We start from the raw sequence: 26,115 nt of genomic DNA on the forward strand, positions 1-26,115 counted from the left end.
ACCATTTTGCTTTTTGACCGCTAGGTTTTGTGGGTATTGTGCTACCTGTTGGGCTTTATGAACCCCCATACAAAAACTGACTTGGTGAGCGAAAAAAACGGGGGGCAAAACACCTGCTGGAGAAGGCAGATTTTGGGCCCAATTATCTGTCACACTTCGCCTCTTCCTCTCTGTTTTTATTCACGATCCCAGTAGTTGCGAAACACTGCGTTGTTGACCGTGAATATCCATTTTGCGACATTTGCGTCAACAGTGAGCAATAGCAATCATCGGTCATTTGAAGTTGAAATACGGTGGTTAGTTGCACTGCACAAGCGGGTGGAGTATGGTTTTCCACGCGTTTCTTGTACAGTAGGCTAGTAAATGGTGCATTTGAAATGCCTGTCTATAAATTGCAAGGTTACTAGGATGTGCATTGGATGAACAGCAGCCTAAACCTATTCGATCAGGATAAAATATTGGTTAGTGCTTTTATTTTAGGACTTGCTTCCGTATTTTTGACACATTGCCGTCGGTTGGAAATGGAGATTGCCACCGCACTGGGGTGTTTTGTTGGTTTCGCCTTCGGAGGACTAGTATTTGTAGCGTATAAACTTGGTTTAATGTATCAGTTGTTTCATAAGGTAAGTCCCTTCGGTGTAAACAATATGACATTCTAACTTGGCTTCAGCCTGCTCACTTGCTGTCTCAACTCTGAAACTCGACTGCAACCTGACATTCTTAGAAGCAAAACAGCTTGCTCTTACTGTACCTTACTACAATGTCTGTATTTTTTTTCACCTAGTCTTAGTAGGTGAAAAGTAACCCTGCTGCATGTGAGAGAACTTTTAACTGCCTTGTGGCTAACACAAAGGTCATGACGACAGTGCAGGTTCTTCAGAAGTCATACATTGGCCACATAAGGTGCATTAGGCCTACAAGGACAATATGCAGTTCATTGATCATTACAAGATACTATAGTGATAAATACATAACCAATAGGCCTTTCTAGTTTATGACAGCACTTTTCAGTTAATTAAATCAAATATTCATGACCCTGATTTTGAAGTCTGCCTGTTCAGTTATTTGCCTGAGTCCTCTACTTCTTCCCCCAGACTGAGACCCAGAGCCCTCGCCATGGTGGGGAGAGTGTGGCAGAGGTTCTGCGTGCCCATGGGGTTAAGTTTGTCTTCACCCTGGTGGGGGGGCACATCTCGCCCATCTTGGTGGCCTGCGAGAAGCTGGGCATCCGCATCGTGGACACCAGGCACGAGGCTACTGCAGTCTTTGCAGCTGACGCAGTAGCCAGGCTCTCCGGTAAATAAGTAACATGCCTAATATCGCAGACACTGACAACTGTAATGTAAGGTATTTATCTGAACTGTCCGGGACTGGTTTAACTTGCTTAGTGCACTATGGTCTACTCATTTATTCATACAGTAACATTGACACTGTCAGTGATTCTCCCTCCAACAGGCACTGTAGGTGTAGCTGCAGTGACTGCTGGCCCAGGCCTGACTAACACAGTCACAGCAGTGAAGAACGCTCAGATGGCCGAGTCTCCACTGCTTCTCTTGGGGGGAGCTGCTGCAACACTACTTCAGGTGAGAGTCTGAGGGCTTTTACTGGTGTAGCTGCATGGGGGTACCCTAGTCCTAACGTTAACACTAAGGCTAAGGTCATGATGCACCAGCAAGTTCTACACAACAAATTACCATAATCCTGCATTGTTGAGTTGTGACTGGGTGAGCACACTCTCGTATGATTTCCCCCGATCCATTGTGGAGGTTTGACCTCTTGGTGAACTTTTGCTGTGCAGGGTAGAGGAGCACTGCAGGACATTGACCAGATGTCCCTGTTCAAGCCGCTGTGTAAGTTCTGCGCCTCAGTGAGGAGTGTGAAAGACATCGCCATCACTGTGAGGAAGGCCCTGGCCATCGCCCAGTCTGGAACTCCAGGCCCTGTGTTCATAGAGTTCCCCATCGACACACTCTACCCCTTCCACCTGGTGTCCAAAGAGTTCGGAGTGAAAAACCCTCCCAAGGGAATAATGGGAAAAGTTGTCACTTGGTAAGTAATCAGCAGAATTGTGCTCGACCATGCTTTCACACATCCCTAGTGATTTGTGGAAGTAACAGATGCTATATATTTTCTTCCATAAGGTACCTCCACAATCACCTAAAGAACTTGTTTGCTGGGGCCTGGGAAACCAGAGACGTGTCCCCTCTCCCTGTACACATCCCTCAGGCCACAGACAATCAGGCAAGACTAACTCTAGCCCTCAGTCGTTCTCTAACAACTGTGAGAAAGGTTTTGATTTGATTTGATAAAGGCTTGATTTGGTAGAAGCCGATAGTTCATTCTGTAACCAGTTACAGTTTTCCAATAGACACGAAGGCATGTTTTTTTTATGTATCCCTTGTGGCTCAACCTCTATTGATCTGTCATCAGGTACAAAAGTGTATAGAGCTGGTGAGCAGAGCCAAGAAGCCTGTTATCCTACTGGGGAGCCAAGCAACACTACCTCCAACACCTACAGACGACATCAGGTATTTCAACAACCACATTTATATTACACAAGACATCAGCAGACTTCTGGTCCATTCAATGCCCATTCATATAGTTGTCCTGTAACAGGGTGGCCCTGGAGTCCCTAGGTATCCCCTGCTTCCTGGGTGGAATGTCCCGTGGCATGCTGGGTAGGAACAGTCCCTTGCACATCAGACAGAACAGGAGTGATGCCCTGAAGGAAGCAGACCTTGTGCTGCTAGCAGGTGAGACAAACTGCCACCTGTAAGTTTTGTCTTCATACAGTTTTTGTCTTTGTGGCAGTCTCACAATGGTGGTATGTGTTCCAGGAACTGTATGTGACTTCCGATTAAGCTACGGCAGAGTGCTAAACAGACGCAGCAGGATCATTGCTGTCAACAGAGACAAGACTCAACTTCTGAAGAACTCTGACATGTTTTGGAAGCCCACTGTGGCCATTCAGGGTTGGAACTGATGACTGAATTGCCCAATCAGAAGTCTTATTTGCTTTCACAAAATGCTGCCACTTCCTCTTTGGGCTATTTGGTCTTGTGGAGACTCACAATTCTGTCTGTCTTTTAGGAGATGCAGGCTCCTTCCTTCTCCGCCTCTCCAAAGGCCTCAAGGGCCACACATGTCCAGAAGATTGGCCACAGTATCTCAAAGCAGGAGATGTCGCCAAAGAGAAGGCTAATCGGTACACTTGTGGAATTCATTCAGCGAGTTGGGCAGAAAGCCCATACCTAACCAATGACCTCCATGCAAATGACTATAGTTAGTACATCCAGTGCACCAACCAGACAGTACAGGCTGGGTTATTTCCCTGTGAAAGTGTGTTTTGTTCTGTGTGTTTTTTTTCGTGCAGGAGGAAGGCTGATGAGAAGACGGACCGCCACCTGAACCCCCTGAGTGTCCTGTACCGCGTGGATGAGCTGATGGCTGACGACAGCATCATAGTGGCGGATGGGGGTGACTTTGTGGGCAGTGCTGCTTACATCATGAGACCAAGGGGCCCACTCCGCTGGCTGGATCCAGGTCAGGATCCTCAGTGGACAGTGTTGAGTTTATTTTTATAAAATATGTTTTGAAATGTGTTATAATGTGGTCATTTGAGTAAGAGAGGTATTAACATGTACAATAAAAAAAAGTAGGACGTGTTTATTGAATGTGAATCCTGGATGTTCCTGATATCTTAATGGATGATTACCGAATGTTTGTCATTCTAACAGGAGCATTTGGAACCCTTGGTGTTGGAGGAGGGTTTGCTCTGGGAGCCAAGCTGTGTCGACCTGAGTCAGAGGTACAGTAGAATACCAAGCATCCTTTATTCATCACTGTTTTATACGGGTTTAGGTTTTTCGTTTTTTTATGCTTTGAAACACCATCTATGGTTTTGGTTGAGTTTAGCTGACTACGTTTCTCATTAAGGTGTGGATCATCTATGGCGATGGATCCCTGGGATACAGTGTTGCAGAATTTGACACCTTTACCAGACACAAGGTACAGTAATAACCAATTCACTATTCAGACCAATTTATCAACAACTAATCATGCATTCAGACCAGTTAATCTGCTTTCTCCCTCTCCCAGATGCCAGTAATTGCTCTGGTGGGGAACGATGCCTGTTGGAGCCAGATCGCCAGGGAGCAGGTTCCCATCCTGGGCAGCAATGTGGCCTGTGGCCTGGCCTTCACAGGTCTTTGTTGCCTACTGTACCCTCATTGCCACCATATTGGAGATCTCTTGTGCCCATACTCACACATGCAATGTCTCTGTTGGCCTATATCATCTCTTTGGATGTAATGTCACACATCCAATTCACTGTCTCTGTTCTCCCCTTTCCTAGATTACCACATAGTTGCCGACGGTTATGGAGGCAAAGGCACCCTCATTGGTCGCGAAGACGAGGACAAGCTGGACGGCATCATAAAAGAGGCTCAGAAGGAGACCAGACAGGGAAGAGCCACACTTCTCAATGTTCTCATAGGGAAGACCAACTTCAGAGAGGGCTCCATCTCTGTGTAGAGTAGCTCAGACAGACTGCAACCCCTGGGGTCCCTGTCTGGACCTGTGGGTCCTAAAACCTTCCCACCTTGCCTAGAAACACAAATATGTTCACATGCTGTGGAACAGTACAACTGCTGTCTTTTTTTCTGGTGAAAGGAAAACAATTCAGGAACTCAATCTCCACAACCTTTATCAGCCTTTCAAACAGCTGTGAAGATGAGTTTTGATCATGGACCTTTTGGTTCTTTTTGCTGGAGAGAAACAAACTTGACATGTATGCTTTGGAAAATTAACTACGGCTGGCTTTGCTGCTGTTATTATGTAGTAGGCCAGTATCCTTGCTGTATACACTTAACTAATACCTGTGCATTGACTTCAGATTGCCTATTGATCTACTGAACTCTACTTTGAAGCTGGCTATTTATTTTGAAAAATCAAATAAAGTGAATTTTGGAATGGCACATCCTTAATAGAGATATTTAGGGAAATTAATCCTACACTAACCTACAAGTCTCTGCAGGATCTGTAGGGTTAACAAGATAATAATACAATTGTAATCATTTAATTTAAATGGTATATAATTGATGATTGTATGGCTTTGATTATTGAACGTGCTGTAAGACTCCACTAATACATCAATCAACAGAATGGATACACAAATACAAGATGCCCTATGAAAGAGGAAGGAATTTAAACTAAGATGTTATTTTACCATTTGGGTATTGATCATCATCTTAAATGAATGATCAAATCTGACTTATTACACTGCTCATACTATTTCAGGTTGACTTATTTTATGGAATTCTGCATTATCCTGATTGTGCAAATTGAAGTCCACCTTAAATTTGAGTGTTTTGAGAATATTTGAATATTTTTCTGTTTTGCTTTGAATGTACTATTCATAATGTTTATGTCGTTTGTAAGGAGAGGGATTGGTAGACACCTGACCTGAATCTGGGTCTGAGAATCTCTTGCACTAGCATATGGTATTTGATTATATAAAATGTCATCTTCTACATAAACACTGTGATACTAGTATGCCTCCTTTGTTTTTCAATGTTGACATAATGCATTTAGTCATCAGTTCTGGAATCCGAACACTGGGATTATAGGAACAGTTATTTTTGTTGTTGCAATAGAGAATAATTTAAATGTAGTGTTTTTTCCCCCTCTACTGAGTGGTGCCTTTGTGACACCAACTACACTGGTTGTCTAATTCTGAGATCCTGACCATTGTATGACACTATCCACTCCACTGTCCTCCTGGTCCTCTATCATTTACCTTTTATCAACTCAGATGTCAAGATTGTGTTGGCTGTAGGCAGAGCTACTGTACATACAGATCTCTATATGTCTCTGGCTATATAGTCACAAATGTTCTCCTCTTATTTTACCATACTACCAAGTCTTGTTCAATGTTCTACTGTATTCATGTTCTATGACTGTTTTGGATAATAGGATATTATGGTTTGCTTTTAGATTAAATGTTCAAAGTCTACAAGTGTTACAATCAGTGTATTACGTAATACAATTTGGATCATCACACCATAACCATTTACTTTGGTCTTATTGGTTGAAACAAGTTGAGTAATTATATATCTGCTTGATATATGAATGATTGTTATTTGGCCAACAGTGGTCTTCTCTTAACTCCTTTTATTTTCCAGCTGTATGTTCTCCTCTGCACCTGTAGACCTCTTATTATTCTCTACTATTCCAGGGAGAGTTGCCTCCTATCAACCTTTCTATGGTGAGCAGTGCCCCTGTCGATTCTCTGGAGCACATACAGAGCTAGAGCTAACATCTGGGCTTGCAACGTCTTTTCATGTGTTCTGGGTTGGTCCTACTTTCCTATTTCCTCAAGCAGTACGAATGGAATTAACTGATTTCATGCAGATTTCTTTGATATTTTTGTCCTGTTTTTACAACCATAACCTGTCTTAGTAACCTTTGGCCTGCTCCTTGTGGGTGCAATTCTCATAATTACCAGCAGATGGTGCACTCACCATTTTTGGTGTGTAAGCCACACTTACGCTATTATTGGTATCCCCAAAGTAGGCTAAATAACCAGTGGTGTAAAGTACTTAAGTAAAAATACTTGAAAGTACTACTTAAGTAGATTTTTTTTGGCGTGTCTGTACTTTAATATTGATATTTTACTTCACTACATTCCTAAAGAAAACAATGTACTTTTTACTCCATACATTTTCCCTGACACCCAAAAGTACTTGTTACATTTTGAATGCTTAACATAACAGGACAATTGTCCAATTCAAGCACTTATCAAGAGACCATCTCTGATCATCCCCACTGCCTCTGATCCGATCTCACTTTTACTTGAGTCATTTTCTATTAAGGTATCTTTACTTTTACTCAAGTATGACAATTGGGAACTTTTTCCACCACTGTAACTAACAACACCAATCACCATTTACACACACTTTCTTGATTAACAAGGATGTTCATCTGTTTAATTAATCTGTGTCCATACCACCATGACAGTATCTAGCTGCCCCGGTCCCTGGCCCAGACTTGAGCTTCTATGTTTTCTTATGGGAAAACAATAATTACACATTATACAATGTTATCTACTAGAGAAAGAGTCAATTAAATAACACCTATTTCAATGTTTATTGTGAGTATGCCCTTTTGTTTTTCCCCCCCAAAAAGATACACCTGTCCTTTGGTAGTGGTGTCCTTTTCACCACCAAGGGCAAATTCCTCATGAATAGTTTTTTCAAGAAAATGTTCATTTACTTACCATGGAAACTTATTGTGACACTAACACTATATGCTGTCTTAAATACTAGCCAAAGCATGCTAAGCAGTCTGTCTTCTTCCTCCAAAAACTGTAGAAGTGTCATTTCCATCACAAATATATATTATTATAGTTTTTACATTTAAAAAAAACTTTAGGCTTACTTAATCATGTTTTAAAGAAAATGTTCCAACTTGAAAACTTAAGTAGTATTTTTCCTTGTTTATAGAAGTTGCCACATAAAACAGCACCGAGGTCACAGAAATAGAAACAAAACAAAAAATTATCCTATATTATACTAGGAACATCTGCAAAAAGACAGGAAGAGGTACTGGAAGGAAAACGAGAAGGGAAATCTATCTCTGAGCTTACAAAGCCAGAACAAAGAAGAGAATGCAAAGGAAATGGAGCAAACTGAATAGAAAACAGACTTGAAAGAGAACAGTTGCAATGGAGATTTGCCTATCAAGCAACACACCACCTCAGTCACCAGATGACTTCCAGCCAGAACATCTTCATTGTCTGCAACAGGAATGAGAAGTTGAATAAATGCTGGAAGAAAAAAGGTTGGAAGAGTTCGCTCAAAAACATAGAGATCTTTGCATGACAAATGTCAAACTTGATAAAGCTTTACGGAAAGCTGAGGAGTACAATGGACTTAGATATCGGCCATATATCCTGCCTATAGTTTACTAGGGTGCACCCAACTCTTAGTCTGGCGGTCTCAGATTTCAAAGTTCAATAGCAATATTATAAACATGAATCCACAGAAAACACAAACCAATTCACAAATATTGACATAAACCACTATGAGATGGGCTCAAATGTGAGTGACTGTGCCTATCAATAAACACTGTATGGTGTTTAAGTGTAGCATGTGTTTATAACAATACCACTGCAATGTATGATGCAATTATGTCTTGCAAGAAATATCCTACCACACCGTAATATGGCAGTGCAAATTCAGTGTTCTCCAAGGAAAATACATCTTGGAACTGAATCCATAATTAAAAAACAACCAAATCCTGGCGTCAATCTTTCCCTCAATCCCTTCACAGCACGTTTGTATAGGTAAGTGAGTGTTAATGTCCAGTTCTCTCTTTTTTATTTCAGTTTTATACAACTTCTCAACGATTTGAAACTACATTTTCCTTCCATGGAATGACGTTGTTCACGTTACGTTCTAGCTGTTTTGTTTTGCATGTTGGCGCCAACTGGTGTAGAACGTGAGGGTAGGAGAGGGACTAAGAGAATATTGAGTTTTGATTGGCTCAAAATCAACTGCTCCACAATGGCCTGGCCAAAGCTGCAAAAAGAGAATTGGGATTTTCAGCAAAATCAATGAGGGCAAATGATAACAGGCCAACAAGTCTTCAATACTCCAGGAAAAAGCAGTGGAACAGAATTAGCACAGCCACAGAAGAGAAAATCACTAGATTCTATGAATGTGACAACAACAGTGGAAATGGACACACGAACTAACAAGAAGAAAAATAAGCAGAAGCGCTTCCTAAATGGCACAATTCAGAACATTTATCAGAAGTTTAAGAGGGAATATTCACAGATTAAAATGTCATACTATGAAATCTGCAAGAGATGTCCCTTTTGGGTTGTCAAGCCAACAGTCCAGGATAGGGACACATGCCTCTGCAAAACGCACACCAACCTCCAGTTCATGCCAGACAAACTACAGTATCACAAAGTGATCAGCTGCAGCAACATTGAAAACCTTATTTAGTCTTTGTGCGGACCTGAAGAAGGACCTTGTGAGGACCTGAAGAAAGAGTGTATGTACAGAGAGTGTTCCCTTTGCCAAGCAAAAGAGTTTTAACGTCTGACTTTGATGCTGGTGAGCAGACATGGTGGTTTGAGTGGAAAAACAAAGCTGAAGAGCGATAGAAGAAAAACAAAGAGGTAAACATAGAGAAGTTCACTGTACATTTGACAATAAAAGGAAATGTGTGTGACACACTGCAGATTTTACTGGAGGACTTCTCCAAAGGATTGAAAGAGAAGTTGGGGAAACAATTGTACAATATTCAACACCAATACTCCAAACTGAGAGAATTAAAAGAGAATCTGCGGAAAGAGATCATCATGCATATTGACTTTACAGAGAATTACCTGTGTAAATACACCAGTTAAATCCAGGCAGTTTACTTGGTGAAACTGACAAGCAGGTGACCCCTCCACACCTGTGTTGGATATACCACAAATGAGACAGTTTCACTCTGATCACTGAGCTCTTCTATGCGGATGACCCTCTGCAATCTAGGCCCATCTGCTTGAGCTCTGCCCATCAGCTACTTTTTCAATCTTGCTTTGTCTTATATTAATTAAATGTTTAACAATGTATTATGAAGTCAAGATCAATGATATTATGAAGCCAAGGTCAATGAAAGAATGATGAAAAAAAACTTTGGAGTACTTTAAATTAAATTATGGGCAGAAAAACAAATTCAACTCAATCTTTCATTGAATCAGATGGCTTATTCATCACAAAACCATTTGATGTTGCCAATTATTTTAATGATTACTTCATTGGCAAAGTGGGCAAACTTAGGCTGGAAATGCCAACAACGAACAGTGAGCCATCATATTCATGCATAGAAAAACAATTAATGAAAGCATTGCACGTTTAAATTTTGTACAATTAGGGTGGGAGAGATGGGAAAATTATTGTTATCGATCAATTATAACAAACCTGGCATTGACAACTTAGATGGAAAGCTACCGAGGATGGTTGCTGACTCTATAGCCACTCTGTCATATCTTTAATCTGAGCCTAGAGGAAAGTATTTGTCTTCAGGCCTGGAGGGAAGCCAAAGTAATTCCACTACCCAAGAGCGGTAAAGCGGCCTTTACTGGTTCTAACAGCAGACCTATCAGCTTGCTGCCAGCTCTTAGCAAACTGTTGGAAAAAAGTGTGTTTAACCAAATACAATGCTATTTCTCCGTAAACAAATTAACAACAGACTTTGAGCATGCTTATAGAGAAGGGCACTCAACATGTACTGCACTGACACAAGTGACTGATGATTGGTTGACAGAAATTGATAATAAGAAGATTGCGGGAGCTGTACTGTTAGATTTCAGTGCAGACTTTGATGTTATTGACCATAACCTGTTGTTGAAAAAACATAAACTACCGTTCAAAGGTTTGGGTCACTTAGAAAAGTCCTTGTTTAGTGAAAGAAAAGCATTTTTTTGTACATTAAAATAACATCAAATTGATCAGAAATACAGTGTAGAGATTTTTAATGTCGTAAATGACTATTGTAGCTGGAAACGACTGATTTTTAATGGAATATCTACATAGGCGTACAGAGGCCCATTATCAGCAACCATCACTCCTGTAATCCAATTGTGTTGTGTTAGCTAAATCCAAGTTTATAATTTTAAAAGGCTAATTGATCATGAGAAAACCCTTTTGTAATTATGTTCGCAAAGCTGAAAACTGTTGCGCTGATTAAAGAAGCAATAAAATTGGTCTTCTTTGGACTAGTTGAGTATCTGGAGCATCAGCATTTGTGGGTTCGATTACAGGCTCAAAATGGCCAGAAACAAAGAACTTTCTTCTGAAACACGTCAGTCTATTCTTGTTCTGAGAAATTAAGGCTATTCCATGCGAGAAATTGCCAAGAAACTGAAGATCTTGTACAAGGCTGTGCACTACTCCCTTCACAGAACAGCGCAAACTGGCTCTAACCAGAATAGAAAGTGGAGTGGGAGGCCCCGGTGTACAACTGAGAAAGAGGACAAGTACATTAGAGTGTCTAGTTTGAGAAACAGACGCCTCATAAGTCCTCAACTGGCAGCTTCATTAAATAGTACCCGCAAAACACCAGTCTCAAGCGGTGACTCCGGGATGCTGGCCTTCTAGGCAGAGTTGCAAAGAAAAAGCCACATCCCAGACTGAGCCAATAAAAGATTAAGATGGGCAATAGAACACAGACAATGGACAGACGAACTCTGCCTAGAAGCCAGAGGCACCTCTTCACCAATGACGTTGAGACTGGTGTTTTGCGGGTACTATTTAATGAAGCTGCCAGTTGAGGACTTGATGAATAAATGGTTTCAGCTGTTACAAAGGCAAGTTTAAACATTTAGGCATCGTGTTGAATTATACATTTTAGGAAAAACAAAAAAATCACTTAGAATGTACAAATATATAAGAAATGTGTTATAAATTAATTGTATGATATTTTATATTCAACTAAAATGGACCCTGGGTACCCTGTTTTTATGCATTACATGAATGGTATGCCTAATCATCATCACAAAGAGCCATCATCAATGTTGTTTTTGTGCAACTGCTTCAATAATCCTCTTGTTTACCAGGATCTTAAGCACCTACTTTTTAAGTGTAATGTTATGTCTGTCTCAGTCATAAATATTAGTCCCACATAAATGTATCAACGATTTATGTAATATATGGAAGGGAATAGAGCTGGAGACGTACTGTGGTAAGGGCTAAAAGGCTATTGAAGTCAAAACATAAAATGATTCCCATGCATTTTCACAGGACAAGAGGGTTGATGATTTTGAACTCATCCCTGAAACCCAGCTGATGGTCGGTCTGTTGGTGTTTAACATGCTGGTTCCAGCTCCAGCCAGGTGTGCTCTCAGGATGACTGATAGGATAGGCAGGCACCAGATAACAGATATGGGAAACTGTAGGCTACATGCTGTTAGCCTCTGCCACAGGTTTTCACCAACAACATGAGAGAAGCCTGGAGCTGAGGCTATCACGCTGTTTGATAACACACGTCTCCAGAATGGGAACATTTGAAACCACTCTTGTCATCCTCATACACAGTAATACTGAGCCTCCTTTATTTACATCATACATTTTCTGTGCCCTTTCTCAGGCTGTGGTTATGAGCCACTGAGAGAGCTGAAACCTCTTCCATTAGATAAAAATGCATTTGCTCTCTTATGGACTCTGTCCAAATGAATTACTCCAAGAATACTACTGTGCAACATAGGTCAGTCTCCTAGTTTCAGAATGGTGTGAGTACAAAATCTCAGCAACATGCATGCCTCTGTTTCCAGGGTGGTGGTAGTAAACTTAGGTTTGTTTAATATAACAGATGCACACAATTGCAGGTCCGGGGAACAGTTTATGGTGGGCAACAAAACTTCTTAACAGTATTGTGAGTAAATAGCATGGTCTCCCTCTCTAATTGACTACCAGTGACACGGAGTAGCAATATATCTAAAATCTTACAAGCTCTCAGCAATCAATGCAACACCATATGGTCATAGGTCATGGGCGGGGACTGTGCTGCAACTCTGAGATAAGTAATTTGTCATTTGCATACTGTGTGTGAAAGTGATAGGTCTCAATTTTTGGAATTAGGCAACTGGTCTAGCTCTAAAATAGATAGTCCTTGTCCAAGCACATTCAACAGTGTCTTATGTAACTGCATTAGATATTAAGAACCCCCCTCACCTTGTATCATCACCCATTTGCCATCTAAGCCAAATTGAACCATCAGGTTATCTTCTTCCAGACAGCCTTTTTTGGAACTCTGTATCCAGAGAATTTCACTCAGGGATGGGCAACTGACGAAATTGTCTTTGGAAGAATTTCCAAAAACAAACAAAAAATCACTCATATTTTTGTTGAGAGTAAAATAGTAGAATACACAAGGCAATATTGAAATTTGGTTGTGCTGCATCAGCAATGTATCTATTGTTATGTCAATCACTGACAGTCACTCAATTAGCTCGTCAGTTTAAACATTTTTTAGATTGGTAAATTAGTCTAGCCAGCTATCTAAACTTGTAGTAATCATGGTTTAATTACCAACCTGGGCCCCATTGATTTTGTTAGACATTCTCACTCAGATATACACTATGGCCAAATGTGTAGAATTGCAGGAAATGTTCAACATTTTCTCTCCACCCAATGGCAAAATGAGTAGATTTGCATAAATGTAGCTATAAAATCGATAAATATTCTCTCTACCCCATTGCTAAATGGGTAGAATTGCAGCAAACTTGGTTTGAAACGGCAACATTTTCCCCACACCCGGTGGCGAAATTAACTATAAAACATTTCACTTATGTCGCCCAAAAGGCTAGAGCCGGCTCCTGAATGTGTGGGTACGCAAACCAGTGAGCCACTGCGGCCGCTCTTGATGAGTTCAGTTTTTGTGTGACCCCCACCCTCATCAAAGTTGCCCATCCCTGATCTAGCTAATATCACATGGGCTGATCGTAAGTGGGGAGGTGGGGGTAAAACATTGTTTACCCCTTTCCAGAATGTAGAGAGCCAGTGGGATTTACAGTAGCGCGCTGAGCACATCCCAATTGCCTTGTCCAACTCCGTCACAACACACACAGTCAGACCTCCAGCTGCATATGAGTCGACAGGTTGTGTACACAGAGGAAGTCGACTGAGAAAATTTTATAGCTAAATAGATTTGCTAAGAATAACATCTAGTAGACAAAGGCACGCAGACTTCGCCATGTCAAGTACAACAATCTCAAATACCGGCTTTTAAAGCAGGATATGTCCGTAGTAGACTGTACTGGATTTTTAACTCGCAGTTGCAAGTCAGCTGACGTTAACGGCTCGTCTGCTAGCACGTTGAATATTTCCACTGACCAAAAAAGCAACTTGGAGATATCCGGGTAAGTGTAAATACTTGTGTGAATTTAACTAGCCAATGTGTCGTATTTCACCGTTTTAGTCCAACTTTAACGTCATTCTAGCTAGTCTGTACAGTACATTGAGCTTTTGCCAACTGGTTAGATAACGTCAGTCAATTCTTCCTGACTGCGTTCTTCCCGTCCTTAGTAAGTAGCTAGCCAATTTAACTAGCTAAAGTCAGCTAGCCAGTAACGTTATAGCCAAAGTATACAGTGTATGAACACGTCACCAAAATGTTTTTTTTTCTTGGAGTGAAGTTTTTATGTCTCCAGGAGGAAAGTATCGTTCTTATTGAGCCCCAAGACTACTATTATTGCAATAAAGATACAATAAATTGGCCTCAAGTCAGACTTTAGCAGTAATACAATATGAAGATAATTTAGCTAATAGATTACGCCGAGATTTTTCACTTTCAAATTCTATTTTTTTTAAATAATTATTTACAACCACGGCCACACTCGGGTGACGCTGGGTCGCCACTCTATGGGACTCCCAATCACGGTCGGTTGTGATACAGCCTGGAATCGAACCAGTGTCTGTAGTGACTTCTCTAGCACTGAGATGCAGTCAGTGCCTTAGAACGCTGTGCCACTCCTTAGCCCAAAATGCAGCCACACCAAACAAAAAACAGATTTCAAAGTTTAACAAACCATAGAACTGAGCACAAATTGAGGACTACTTTTAACACTTTTTACAAATACACATTTACAGGAAGAACTGTGCAGATACTAAGTCTGGTAACAGAATTTAACCGAGGGAGATTTTACCGCTTTGTTACCAAATTTAGCATCTGCACAGTTTTTCCAGTAAGTGTTTTTTTTAAACTGTGTAAATTGTTCAAAGTAGTCATTGTTCATAGAGGTGTATGGTTTGTTAAACTTTGAAATCAATAGTTTTTGTTTGGCATACATTTTAAAGTGTGAAATCTAATTCTGTTTCCGTGGAATTGCCCTTAGTTCGGCATCTCAGTACTTTGTGTGTAAGGTTAGCACCATGGATGTTCCACTATATAAAGCTAGTTAGTGTAAGGTGAATCTGATGCCCTGCCTTTGGTAGTAATGGGGACAGTGGCACACTGTCCTGTAAAGGTGCTGTTCTATGTATGATACAATAAACTGAGATCATGACTCTGTGGTTACTCCAGATTGCATTTCACTTAAGTTATTGCTTTGATGGAATTCTATGTATATTAATTCTCATGGTTGTCTTACAGGAGCCGAATGGCCTCTGTTGTGGCCTCTGTTGTGACTGTGAAAACCGAGAAGCGGCCTGCCCCTGCTGACCCTCAGGATGTTGACTCCAACACCAAAAAACCCAGGTAACAAAAATTGATATGAGTAGCCTACATTTAGTACTCAGTTCCTGTTTATGTGCCAAAACATTATTGGTATGTCACTGGTCAGGAGCTTTTTCTCTTAGTTCCTGTTCCTAAACCCATTCTTTATCTTTCAGCCTAGGTTTGAGTTCAAACAGCAGCCAAGTAAACTTGCCATGATTTGTTTAACCTTCATGTTGTCTAAGGATTTGGGCACCATCAATGGAACCATCACTCAATCTCTGCCTGCCCCAAAGGAAACTGCTGCCCAGCCTGAAGACCAAGCGGGCCTCCGAGCTGGTCCTAGTTATTGGTACAGGGGTGAGTTCAGCTGTGGCCCCTCAGGTCCCTGCATTGCGCTCCTGGAAGGGTTTGATCCAGGCCTTGTTGGACGCGGCCAACGACTTTGACCTCCTAGAGGAAGAGGAGAGTCGGCGTTTTCAGAAGAGCCTGAAGGACGACAAGAACCTAGTCCACGTGGCTCATGACCTCATCCAGAAGCTCTCTCCGGTAAGGCTTCACTTCCCTCACTCCTTTGCACATACAGACAGCCAGACGTGGACAGGACACTGCCAATACACTGTCTCCAGCTGGTTGAGACACACCAGTGTCGTTCATTGTAAACCTTCCTGTATTGGGATTTGTAATTCCAGTGGGAATGACAGTGGCAAGGAGTCAGCATAATTATATCTACATTCGAAAACATTTGATTCAGGTTTTCAAACCTGTGTTCTTTGTAAAAGGTGATGCCCTTGCCCTAACCAAAGTACAGCACTGATAGATGACAACAACACTTCATCGTTCATTGCGTTGTTTTCAAAGCCACTGACAAGTTGGCTCAACCAGTTCTGACACTTTTAAGGCCTGTTATTTGATTCGCTAGATGAAGAAATCCCCCCAGTGAATAACGTCTCATTGATTTCTCAATAAGTCAACGAACCAGTGGACCGTGACTAAATGATGGAGAAATTCAAGGGGAAAACATTTAGGGATTTCCGTACCAGCCCATATCCCCGTCATACCAGGTTGGCTCAAACCATAATGGATTGATGAGGTCTTAATACCATCTGCCTTCAGTGTTAGTCATGTCTCATCGCACCTTTCACATTGCTTAAACATGCTTTGTTTCAGCAGCCTGCCTGTTGCCACAAAGGGAACAAACAGCCCATTGTGGGTTTATCCATAGTTTTTATTCCGGTTCACAATCATGCAGGCCCGTTGCTGTTGGCTATGGATTTGGGTGGCTTTAACATTTTAATGGGAGTGCTGCTGCCTGCTAAAAAAATATGTTTTGTAATCATGGAGTAATGTGAATCCGGGAACACCAGCCCCGGCCAAGGTTTCCATTCAGCCTCAGAATAACAGAGCGCCCCACCAGACTAAATAGCTCACAAGAGGAGACATGATTATCAGGTGATTACACAGCCATGGACCCTGTGGCAAATATTTTTCTGTTCTTACTTAGCAAGCAGCGGTTCTCCACAGGCCTGTCTGTACATGTTCAGCATCTTATCAGTATGGGGTAAGCAACTTTAGCTGAACATAATTCACTGTATCACAATTCCAGTGGGTCAGAGGTTTATATACACTAAGTTGACTGTGACTTTAAAAATAATGGAAAATAGAAGCTTCTGATAGACTAATTGACATAATTTGAGTCAATTGGAGGTGTACCTGTGGATGTATTTCAAGGCCTACCTTCAAACTCAGTGCCTCTTTGCTTGACATCATGGGAAAATCAAAAGAAATCAGCCAAGACCTCAGAAAAAAATTGTAGACCTCCACAAGTCTGGTTCATCCTTGGGAGCAATTTCCAAATGCCTGAAGGTACCATGTTCATCTGTACAAACAATAGTACGCAACTATACCACCATGGGACAACTCAGCCATCATACCGCTCAGGAAGGAGACTTGTTCTGTCTCCTAGAGATTAATGTACTTTGGTGCGAAAAGTGAAAATCAATCCCAGAACAGCAGCAAAGGACCTTGTGAAGATGCTGGAGGAAACAGGTAGAAAAGTATCTATATCCACAATAAAACGAGTCCTGTATCGACATAACCTGAAATGCCGCAAGGAAGAAGCCACTGCTCCAAAACTGCCATTAAATAGCCAGACTACGCAACTGCACATGGGGACAAAAATCATACTGTTTGGAGAAATGTCCTCCGGTCTGATGAAACAAAATTAGAACTATTTGGCCATAATGACCATCGTTATGTTTGGAGGAAAAAGGGGGAGGCTTGCAAGCCGAAGAACACAATCCCAACCGTGAAGCACGGGGGTGGCAGCATTTGCTGCAGGAGGAACTGGTGCACTTCACAAAATAGATGGCATCATGAGGTAGGAAAATTATGTGGATATATTGAAGTAACATCTCAAGACATCAGTCAGGAAGTTAAAGCTTGGTCGCAAATGGGTCTTCCAAATGGACAATGACCCCAAGCATACTTCCAAAGTTGTGGCCCTGACCTCAATCCTATAGAAAATTTGTGGGCAGAACTGAAAAAGTGTGCGTGAGCAAGGAGGCCTAGAAACCTGACTCAGTTACACTTGCTCAGAACATGAGAACATATGAAAGCTGGTGGTTCCTTTTTAACATGAGTCTTCAGTATTCCCAGGTAAGAAGTTTTAGGTTGTAGTTATTATAGGAATTATAGGACTATTTCCCTCTATACCATTTGTATTTCATTAACCTTTGACTATTAGATGTTCTTATAGGCACTTTAAATGTTTAGTATTGCCGGTGTAACAGTATAGCTTCCGTCCCTCTCCTCGCTCCTCCCTGGGATTGAACCAGCAACACAACGACAACAGCCACCATCGAAGCGGCGTTACCCATGCAGAGCAAGGGAAACAACCACCCCAAGGCTCAGAGCGAGTGACGTTTGAAATGCTATTAGCGCGTGCTAACGAGCTAGACATTTCACTTTGGTTACACCAGCCTCATCTCGGGAGTTGATAGGCTTGAAGTCATAAACAGCGCAATGCTTGACGCACAACGAGGAGCTGCTGGCAAAACACAGCATGTTTGAATGAATGTTTACGCTCCTGCTTCTACCTACCAACGCTACCAACGCTCAGTCAGATACTTGTATGCTTAGTCAGATTATATGCAACGCAGGACACGCTAGATAATATCTAGTAATATCATCAACCATTTATAGTTAACTAGTGATTATGATTGATTGTTTTTTATAAGATAAGTTTAATGCTAGCTAGCAACTTACCTTGGCTTACTGCATTCGTGTAACAGGCAGTCTCCTTGTGGAATGCAACGAGAGAGAGGCAGGTCGTTATTGCTTTGGACTAGTTAACTGTAAGGTTGCAAGATTGAAACCCCCGAGCTGACAAGGTAAAAATCAGTCGTTCTGCCCCTGAACGAGGCTGTTAACCCACCGTTCCTAGGCCGTCATTGAAAATAAGAATGTGTTCTTAACTCACTTGCCTAGTTAAATAAAAGTATTACATTTTTTTTTTATCAGCAAATCGGCTTCCAAAAATACCCAATTCCCATTGTTATAACTTGAAATCGGCCCCAATTAATCGGCCATTCCGATTAATCGGTCGACCTCTAATCCTAACTGACCTAAAACAATGATTCTTTACTATGATTCAATGTCAGTAATTGTGAAACTGACTTTAAATGTAGTTGGCTAAGGTGTATGTAAACTTCCGACTTCAACTGTAGATCTATGGCGCTTGCTATATAAAGTAGCCTGAGTCTCAAATTTTGTAGAATTTAACATGCTGAATTTAAAGAAAACACTTTGAAAAGAGGACTCTCTTAGCTTGAGGACTCTTGTAGAGTGTAGAAGGAGAGATTTGTCATTGCTTCACCTTTTTTAGTCTTTGGTCACATTGTTGCCCAACGAAACAACATCGATTCAACCAGTGGGTGCTTGTTCACAGAACCGCTGAAGAGAACCAAGGCTTCTGCAAGGAGGAGTGTCCCGCGTCTCAAGAAGTGATCAAATACAGAGTGGGACACAGCAGTTTAACCCAATGGTATTGGTGCGGCAATGACTGCAATCCAAACAATGTAAATAACTGGATTAGGACTGTGTTTTGGCACATAATGTCGGTTAATGAGCCTAATCTGAAGGTTAGACTCAGAATGTTTGTGACCTAAATCCTTTCATGCTGTCATTGAATGACCTAGGCAAAATACTCTAGGAAATTACATTACAATTTTCCCTGTTTAGGACTAGATTGGTTGAAAACTTTAGGGTCGAATCCTAGGCTATATCAATCTCAAAATCAGGATTGGACCATGGTACTACTTTGCCTTATTTGGTTGTTACATAAATCCTGAAACAAAAGGAGAATCCGTTCAGTGCAGAAGTCAACAGCAGGGTGGGTGGATAGCTAGATGCTTGCCCTTGGTGATGATGACTTCCTTCCTGTGGAAAGGGATCCTGTTGTTAGTTAATTAGCCCACTAGATCTCTAATCTCTAGACAGTCCAGCAGTAAGCCGGGCAGCTGGCTGTGCTAAGCTCACCTAGACAGTGCTATTCATAGCGGGCCAGCACTTCTCCTATGTTTTCCTACAGCCATTGCCAGGTAGTGTGAGCGTTTTGCGTAGCTCTCGGTAATGAGATTTATCCATTACAGACAGCCATAATCTCATGGCTACTCAAACATCCTGCCCACCAACTCTTTGCTCCATAGCCATGTTTACCGTGTATAGCAACTGTTTACATGCCACATCTAATGATGGAAAAACATTTTCACCTTTCATTTACATGACTACCACAACCAGTCATAAATGCTTTATTATACCTTTTAAAAAACGTCTCCCTCCTAGTAGTTAAGTACCAGCAGTATAATCTGGTCCCAGAAATGCAATACACACCCACTAACCCCTAGTCATTGTGTTCCTGCCCTATCATTGCAGAGAACAGGCAACGTGCGGTCCACCTTCTTCAAGGACTGCCTGTACGAGGTTTTTGACGATCTGGAGTGTAAGATGGAGAATGCGGGGAAGCACCTTCTCCGCTCCGTACTGCAGCTGATGGAGAGTGGAGCGCTGGTCCTCACCACCAACTTTGACAACCTGCTGGAAATTTATGCAGCCCACCAGGGATCGAAGCTGGAGTCTCTGGACCTCACAGATGAGAAGAAGGTAACTACAGATCCTTTTCCCCTTTGGAAAGATATCTGTAGTCATGGCCTTGTGTGCTCTTTAGGACCAAATTATAAATTGTGTGCATAACTGACTTTCATTGAAATAACACATCATGGATTGATGCCAATTGGGAATTTGCATAAACATTTTTGTTCCAGTATGTCATGTGTGCAGATCTAGTCTGTTTCTAAAGCTACACTGGCACACCACTTCGCTATGATGCAATTGGGGTTGTTATCATTTAGAGAAAATCCCTAACTGAATAAGTTAAATTTTTGGACAAATTTAAAATCACAGTGGAGCTAACAGGTGCCGATCCTCATCATAAGGGGAACATTTTTAACATTTAACAAATACCTAACACAACATTGCTGTAACGTTAGTAAGAGATATGCATCTTTCAAATTATTTGCCACAGATATAAAGCGCTCCGCACATCATCGTCATTAACAGTTGGGAAAATGGCAGAGAGTGAGACAGGGAAGCGACAGCAGTGAAGTCCTGTATTGCAATACTTTGACAAGTTCAATAAGAATGTGGTGAAATGCAAACTTTGCGCGTTGGAATTGAGCTACAGTGGCAGTACAGGTGCAATGCTTAACCATCTGAAAGGGAGGCACCGTGAGACACTGTTGCTGGCCTGGATGGAGAAATTGTACAATGATTGCTCTGCAAGAACAAAGCGTGAGCTCTCAAACATCCCATAAGTGGCATTAACAACAGATTGTTGGATGAACATGCTGTCATGCATCACTGTGACGAGCCATCACATTGATGAGAAGTGGGACATGAAGTCCCATGTACTGACTACTGAAAACATGGAGGTGAAGCACACAGCAGAGAACCGAAAAATGTTATTAACTACCATTGTTGCTGAGTGGGTTGGGGACAGCAGTAAGGTAAACCCCGTCCAGTAGCCAATGGAACTGCATTGTCCCCTAGCGATCATACGTTCAAACATACAGCTGATGTCGGAAGTTTACATACACCTTAGTCAAATACATTTAAACCCAGTTTTTCACAATTCCTGACATTTAATCTGTGTAAAAAATCCCTGTTTAAGGTCAGTTAGGATCACCACTTTATTTTAAGAATGTGAAATGTCAGAATAATAGTAGAGAATTAGTTATTTCAGCTTTTATTTCTTTCATCACATTCCCAGTGGGTCAGAAGTTTACATGCACTCAATTAGTATTTGGTAGCATTGCCTTTAAATTGTTTAACTTGGGTCAAATGTTTTTGGTAGCCTTCCTCAAGCTTCCCACAATAAGTTGGGTGAATTTTGGCCCATTCCTCCTGACAGAGCTGGTGTAACTGAGTCAGGTTTATAGGCCTCCTTCCTCACACTTTTTCAGTTCTGTTCTATAGGATTGAGGTCAGAGCTTTGTGATGGGCACTCCAATACCTTGACTTTGTTGTCCTTAAGCCATTTTGCCACAACTTTGGAAGTATGCTTGGGGTTATCCTCCGCTCTCTCCACTGGCTTCCAGTTGAAGCTCGCATCCGCTACAAGACCATGGTGCTTGCCTACGGAGCTGTGAGGGGAACGGCACCTCAGTACCTCCAGGCTCTGATCAGTCCCTACACCCAAACAAGGGCACTGCGTTCATCCACCTCTGGCCTGCTCGCCTCCCTACCACTGAGGAAGTACAGTTCCCGCTCAGCCCAGTCAAAACTGTTCGCTGCTCTGGCTCCCCAATGGTGGAACACACTCCCTCACGACGCCAGGACAGCGGAGTCAATCACCACCTTCCGGAGACACCTGAAACCCCACCTCTTTAAGGAATACCTAGGATAGGATAAAGTAATCCCCCCCCCCCTTAAAAGATTTAGATGCACTATTGTAAAGTGGCTGTTCCACTGGATGTCATAAGGTGAATGCACCAATTTGTAAGTCGCTCTGGATAAGAGCGTCTGCTAAATGACTTAAATGTAATGTAATGTAAATGTTATTGTCCATTTGGAAGACCCATTTGCGACCAAGCTTTAACTTCCTGACTGATGTCTTGAGGTGTTGTTTCAATATATCCACATCATTTTCAATCCTCATGATGCCATCTATTTTGTGAAGTGCACCAGTTCCTCCTGCAGCAAAGCCCCTCCACAACATGATGCTGCCACCCCGTGCTTCACGGTTGGGATTGTGTTCTTTGGCTTGCAAGCCTCCCCCTTTTTCCTCCAAACATAACAATGGTCATTATGGCCAAACAGTTCTAATTTTGTTTCATCAGACCAGAGGACATTTCTCCAAACAGTACGATCTTTGTCCCCATGTGCAGTTGCAAAGCGTAGTCTGGCTATTTTATGGTGGTTTTGGAGCAGTGGCTTCTTCCTTGCTGAGCGGCCTTTCAGGTTATGTCGATTATAGGACTCGTTTTACTGTGGATATAAATAGTTTTGTTCCGGTTTCTTCCAGCATCTTCACAAAGTCTTTTGCTGCTGTTCTGGGATTGATTTTCACTTTTCGCACCTAAGTACGTTCATCTCTAGGAGACAGAAAGCGTCTCCTTCCTGAGCGGTATGACGGATGCGTGGTCCCATGGTGTTTGTACAGATGAACGTGGTGCCTTCAGGCGTTTGGAAATTGCTCCCAAGGATGAACCAAACTTGTGGAGGTCTACAGTTTTTTTTAAATCTGAGGTCTTGGCTGATTTCTTTTTGATTTTTCTTACGTTGTTAAGAAGAGGCACTGAGTTTGAAGGTAGGCCTTGAAATACATCCACAGGTACATCTCCAATCGGTTCAAATGTTAAGTAGCCTATCGGAACCATTTTCTGGAATTTTCCATTCTTTTTAAAGGCACAGTCAACTTAGTGTATGTAAACTTCTGACCCACTGGAATTGTGAATTAATCTGTCTGTAAACAATTGTTGGAAAAATGACTTGTTTTAACAAGAAATGTGGAGGGCTTGAAAAATTAGTTTTAATGACTCCAACCTAAGTGTATGTAAACGTCCAACTTCAACATCACGTAATTTAATGTATTTTTTTTCATAACGTTTAAATAATAAAACAATTGCCACTTAAACGTTAAGAATTGTTTTACATTTGTCATATCTATAGATTTGGGCATGTGGTGTGGACACTGGAACATAGGTTTTAAGACTGCATCGGAGCTGGGGGGGGTGGGTTCACCTTTATTTACCAGTTATGCTAGTTGAGAACAAGTTCTCATTTACAACTGCGACCTGGCCAAGATAAAGCGGTGCGACACAAAGAACAACACAGTTACACATGGAATAAACAAACATAGTCAATAATACAATATAAAAAGTCTATATACAGTGTGTGCAAATATACAGGCACTAAATAGGCCATAGTGGCAGTATAGCTATTAAACACTGGAGTGACAGATGTGCATTAGATGAGTGTGCAGGTAGATTGACTCAAATGATTAGGGACCCCTGTTCGGGGAAGTTGTCTATGAACCACTGAGGTCATGACAGTTTAACTATACTACGTTGTTTATGCTCACAACACAGGGAATGCTCTTACACATAAAACATGTTTTTAATGTGTATTAAAGGCAAATTCAAGGGAAGGTATTTAATTCAAAGCCCAACATATGTATTCTAATATTGTTTCCCTTCTAATATGGTGTCCTTACACCAGAGAAAATGATCAATGTATTGACCTGTGAAAGTACAGTATTTTTGTCTCTGACAGAAGTAGGATGTAGTTAGTATATATTGAGGTCACATTTTCAAACATCCTCCAACCATTGTCAACATTTATGGATTAATAAATGTCAGAAATAGGAACTAACCTGACAAATATATTTCTCCTTTAAGCAGAACTTAAACACTATTCCTACTCTCACCTTAGCAGGGACCCAACATGGATTGTTATTTATGTAGAAGCATTAAAATGAGTCTGTATTTATCAACGCCTGTGATAATGCCCTTCCTTCAGGTGTGGTATTTATGCACTGTTAGTTGTGTTACTCTATACCCAGTGAGAACAGGTATTGGTGCTATGGACTGTGAAATGTGTGTATATGCAGGTCCTGGAGTGGGCTCAGGGGAAGAGAAGTCTGAGCGTTTTGCACATTCACGGTGTTTACACGAATCCCAGTGGCATTGTACTGCACCCTGCTGGCTACCAGAATGTACTGAGGAACACTGAAGTCATGGTGAGCATTGAGGCAGGCAGCCTTTAAATGATACCATGGAAATGTTTTAGCAGTTGCTGATGTTTTTAAAAAAAAAAAAAGGTTAAATTTAGTCAGTGTCTTAATGAAAACGGAATTATCTTGGTTCAACAGAGAGAGATCCAGAAACTGTATGAGACCAAGTCGTTTGTGTTCCTGGGCTGCGGGCGCACGGTGGACGACACCACCTTCCAGGCTCTGTTCCTGGAGGCGGTCAAACACAAGTCGGACCTGGAGCACTTCATGCTGGTGCGGCGCGAGGACGTTGGAGAGTTCAAGAAGCTGCGGGACAACATGCTGGACAAGGGCATCAAGGTCATCTCCTACGGCAATGAGTATTCTGACCTGCCCGAGTACTTTGAGCGGCTGGCCAATGAGATCTGCAACCGCGACGCTGTCATTAACGGCTGGGGTAAGGAAGCCCCTCTGGTACAATTTATAGGAAGGGAAGAGCCTTTTCACATAACTTACCAGTTTCAGTGAAATTACTCACACTCTCACTGCATGTTTAGTAATCATACAGTATCCTACAATAGATCACTTATTTGGTGATATGTAAGTGTAAATCAAAACAATTATTTATTTAGTGCTTGGATCTCCTCTTACGGTGATGCTACTGAGGAATTATATTGCTCTGTGTTTAAACATGAATACCTCCTTTGTTTGCCCTCACTATTTGTGATTTTCATAGGATCTCCCTCTCAAGAAGAACAGGAAACCCAGAATGGCTTTCATTCACAGAAGTGCCTCCTTCAAGGTTAGGATTGTGTACAGGCTTACCTGTAATGCATGGCAGTGAATGGTAATATACAGCTGTTGGTTCTCCTGGTCTTTTACCTGTTCACCTTCTCTTTCTGCCCAGACTATTCTTCTTGACAGGCACAAAACAGGTGGGAGTATCAGTCCTTTTCATTCACCGTTCCTTCATAGATTTCAGTCTACTACTCAGGTCTGGTTTCATTGGATCTACTACAACTCCTCCAGGCAAATATGGGCCAGAAGAGACCATGTTACTGCTCTGTAGTCACCCGCTGATTTTGTTTATTTTTTTCTGTACCGGTTGTCATGACAAAGGGAAAGATCCAACAGGAAAGCAGCTGTCCACCCTGGCAACTTAATGTAAATGTAGCCCTAATGGATATAGATGTGTGAAGTAGGGATGACAATGTCAGGTCCCTGATCTGGTTTCTCGCATATCATCATTTGGAAATGAATCCTGTCCTGAATGGATGGCTGGAGTCAGTCCAGTGGACCTAGATGTGAGTTTCTGAAGAGAAGCAGGCAAAATGTAGCCAATATGGCGTACGGGCTGTTCCGATGCAGCCTTTTGCCGTGGTATATTGACCATATACCACAAACCCCTGAGGTGCCTTATTGCTGTTAGAAGCTACTTACCAACATAATTAGACAGTCTGATATGTCATTCAGGGTTCACTCCACCCAGCTTCTTTTTATGCCTTTTGTATTGTTAATACTGCAGGTTGAGAAATGTGTCGGTATTTAAGTGCTATTTAAAAAATAAAAATAAACACTTTGGTATCATACACCCAACTCTTCCTTTTCCATTGTGATCCAGACCACACTATCAG

At 41.6% G+C, this 26,115-nt stretch overlaps 2 protein-coding genes across 3 annotated transcripts; both read left to right on the top strand.

Moving 5' to 3' along the window:
- The first annotated feature begins 73 nt into the window (after nucleotides 1-73).
- Nucleotides 74-5,550, top strand: LOC118396764 (2-hydroxyacyl-CoA lyase 2-like). The gene is made up of 14 exons (XM_035791212.2): nucleotides 74-623; nucleotides 1,095-1,296; nucleotides 1,456-1,583; nucleotides 1,799-2,049; nucleotides 2,142-2,241; nucleotides 2,431-2,528; nucleotides 2,617-2,753; nucleotides 2,838-2,972; nucleotides 3,091-3,205; nucleotides 3,374-3,543; nucleotides 3,738-3,808; nucleotides 3,937-4,008; nucleotides 4,099-4,204; nucleotides 4,355-5,550. Exons 1-14 carry the CDS (start codon nucleotides 420-422, stop codon nucleotides 4,531-4,533), a joined length of 1,968 nt encoding a protein of 655 aa, XP_035647105.1. The 5' UTR covers nucleotides 74-419; the 3' UTR covers nucleotides 4,534-5,550.
- Nucleotides 5,551-13,396: 7,846 nt separating this feature from the next.
- Nucleotides 13,397-26,070, top strand: LOC118396971 (protein FAM118B-like). 2 transcript variants are annotated; one of them, XM_035791458.2, is made up of 8 exons: nucleotides 13,397-13,915; nucleotides 15,148-15,252; nucleotides 15,507-15,759; nucleotides 20,146-20,373; nucleotides 24,380-24,508; nucleotides 24,641-24,938; nucleotides 25,218-25,283; nucleotides 25,389-26,070. In XM_035791458.2, the coding sequence occupies exons 1-8, from the start codon at nucleotides 13,794-13,796 to the stop codon at nucleotides 25,400-25,402; spliced, it is 1,215 nt and encodes a 404-aa protein (XP_035647351.1). In that variant the 5' UTR covers nucleotides 13,397-13,793; the 3' UTR covers nucleotides 25,403-26,070. The 2 variants fall into 2 exon arrangements, with proteins under 2 accessions (XP_035647351.1, XP_035647276.1); XM_035791383.2 differs by having other exon boundaries at nucleotides 13,401-13,915; nucleotides 15,456-15,759.
- The last annotated feature ends 45 nt before the right edge of the window (nucleotides 26,071-26,115 follow it).

Source organism: Oncorhynchus keta, chromosome 1 (assembly GCF_023373465.1).
Source record: "Oncorhynchus keta strain PuntledgeMale-10-30-2019 chromosome 1, Oket_V2, whole genome shotgun sequence".
Taxonomy (NCBI): domain Eukaryota; kingdom Metazoa; phylum Chordata; class Actinopteri; order Salmoniformes; family Salmonidae; genus Oncorhynchus; species Oncorhynchus keta.

Coding starts and splice junctions, on each gene's coding strand:
- LOC118396764 (XM_035791212.2), top strand. CDS start 420: ATGAACAGCAGCCTAAACCTATTCGATCAGGATAAAATATTGGTTAGT. Junction 3,544..3,737: donor ACTCCGCTGGCTGGATCCAG/GTCAGGATCCTC, acceptor TCATTCTAACAG/GAGCATTTGGAACCCTTGGT. Junction 4,009..4,098: donor ACACCTTTACCAGACACAAG/GTACAGTAATAA, acceptor TCCCTCTCCCAG/ATGCCAGTAATTGCTCTGGT.
- LOC118396971 (XM_035791383.2), top strand. CDS start 13,794: ATGTCCGTAGTAGACTGTACTGGATTTTTAACTCGCAGTTGCAAGTCA. Junction 15,760..20,145: donor TCATCCAGAAGCTCTCTCCG/GTAAGGCTTCAC, acceptor CTATCATTGCAG/AGAACAGGCAACGTGCGGTC. Junction 24,939..25,217: donor CGCTGTCATTAACGGCTGGG/GTAAGGAAGCCC, acceptor TGATTTTCATAG/GATCTCCCTCTCAAGAAGAA.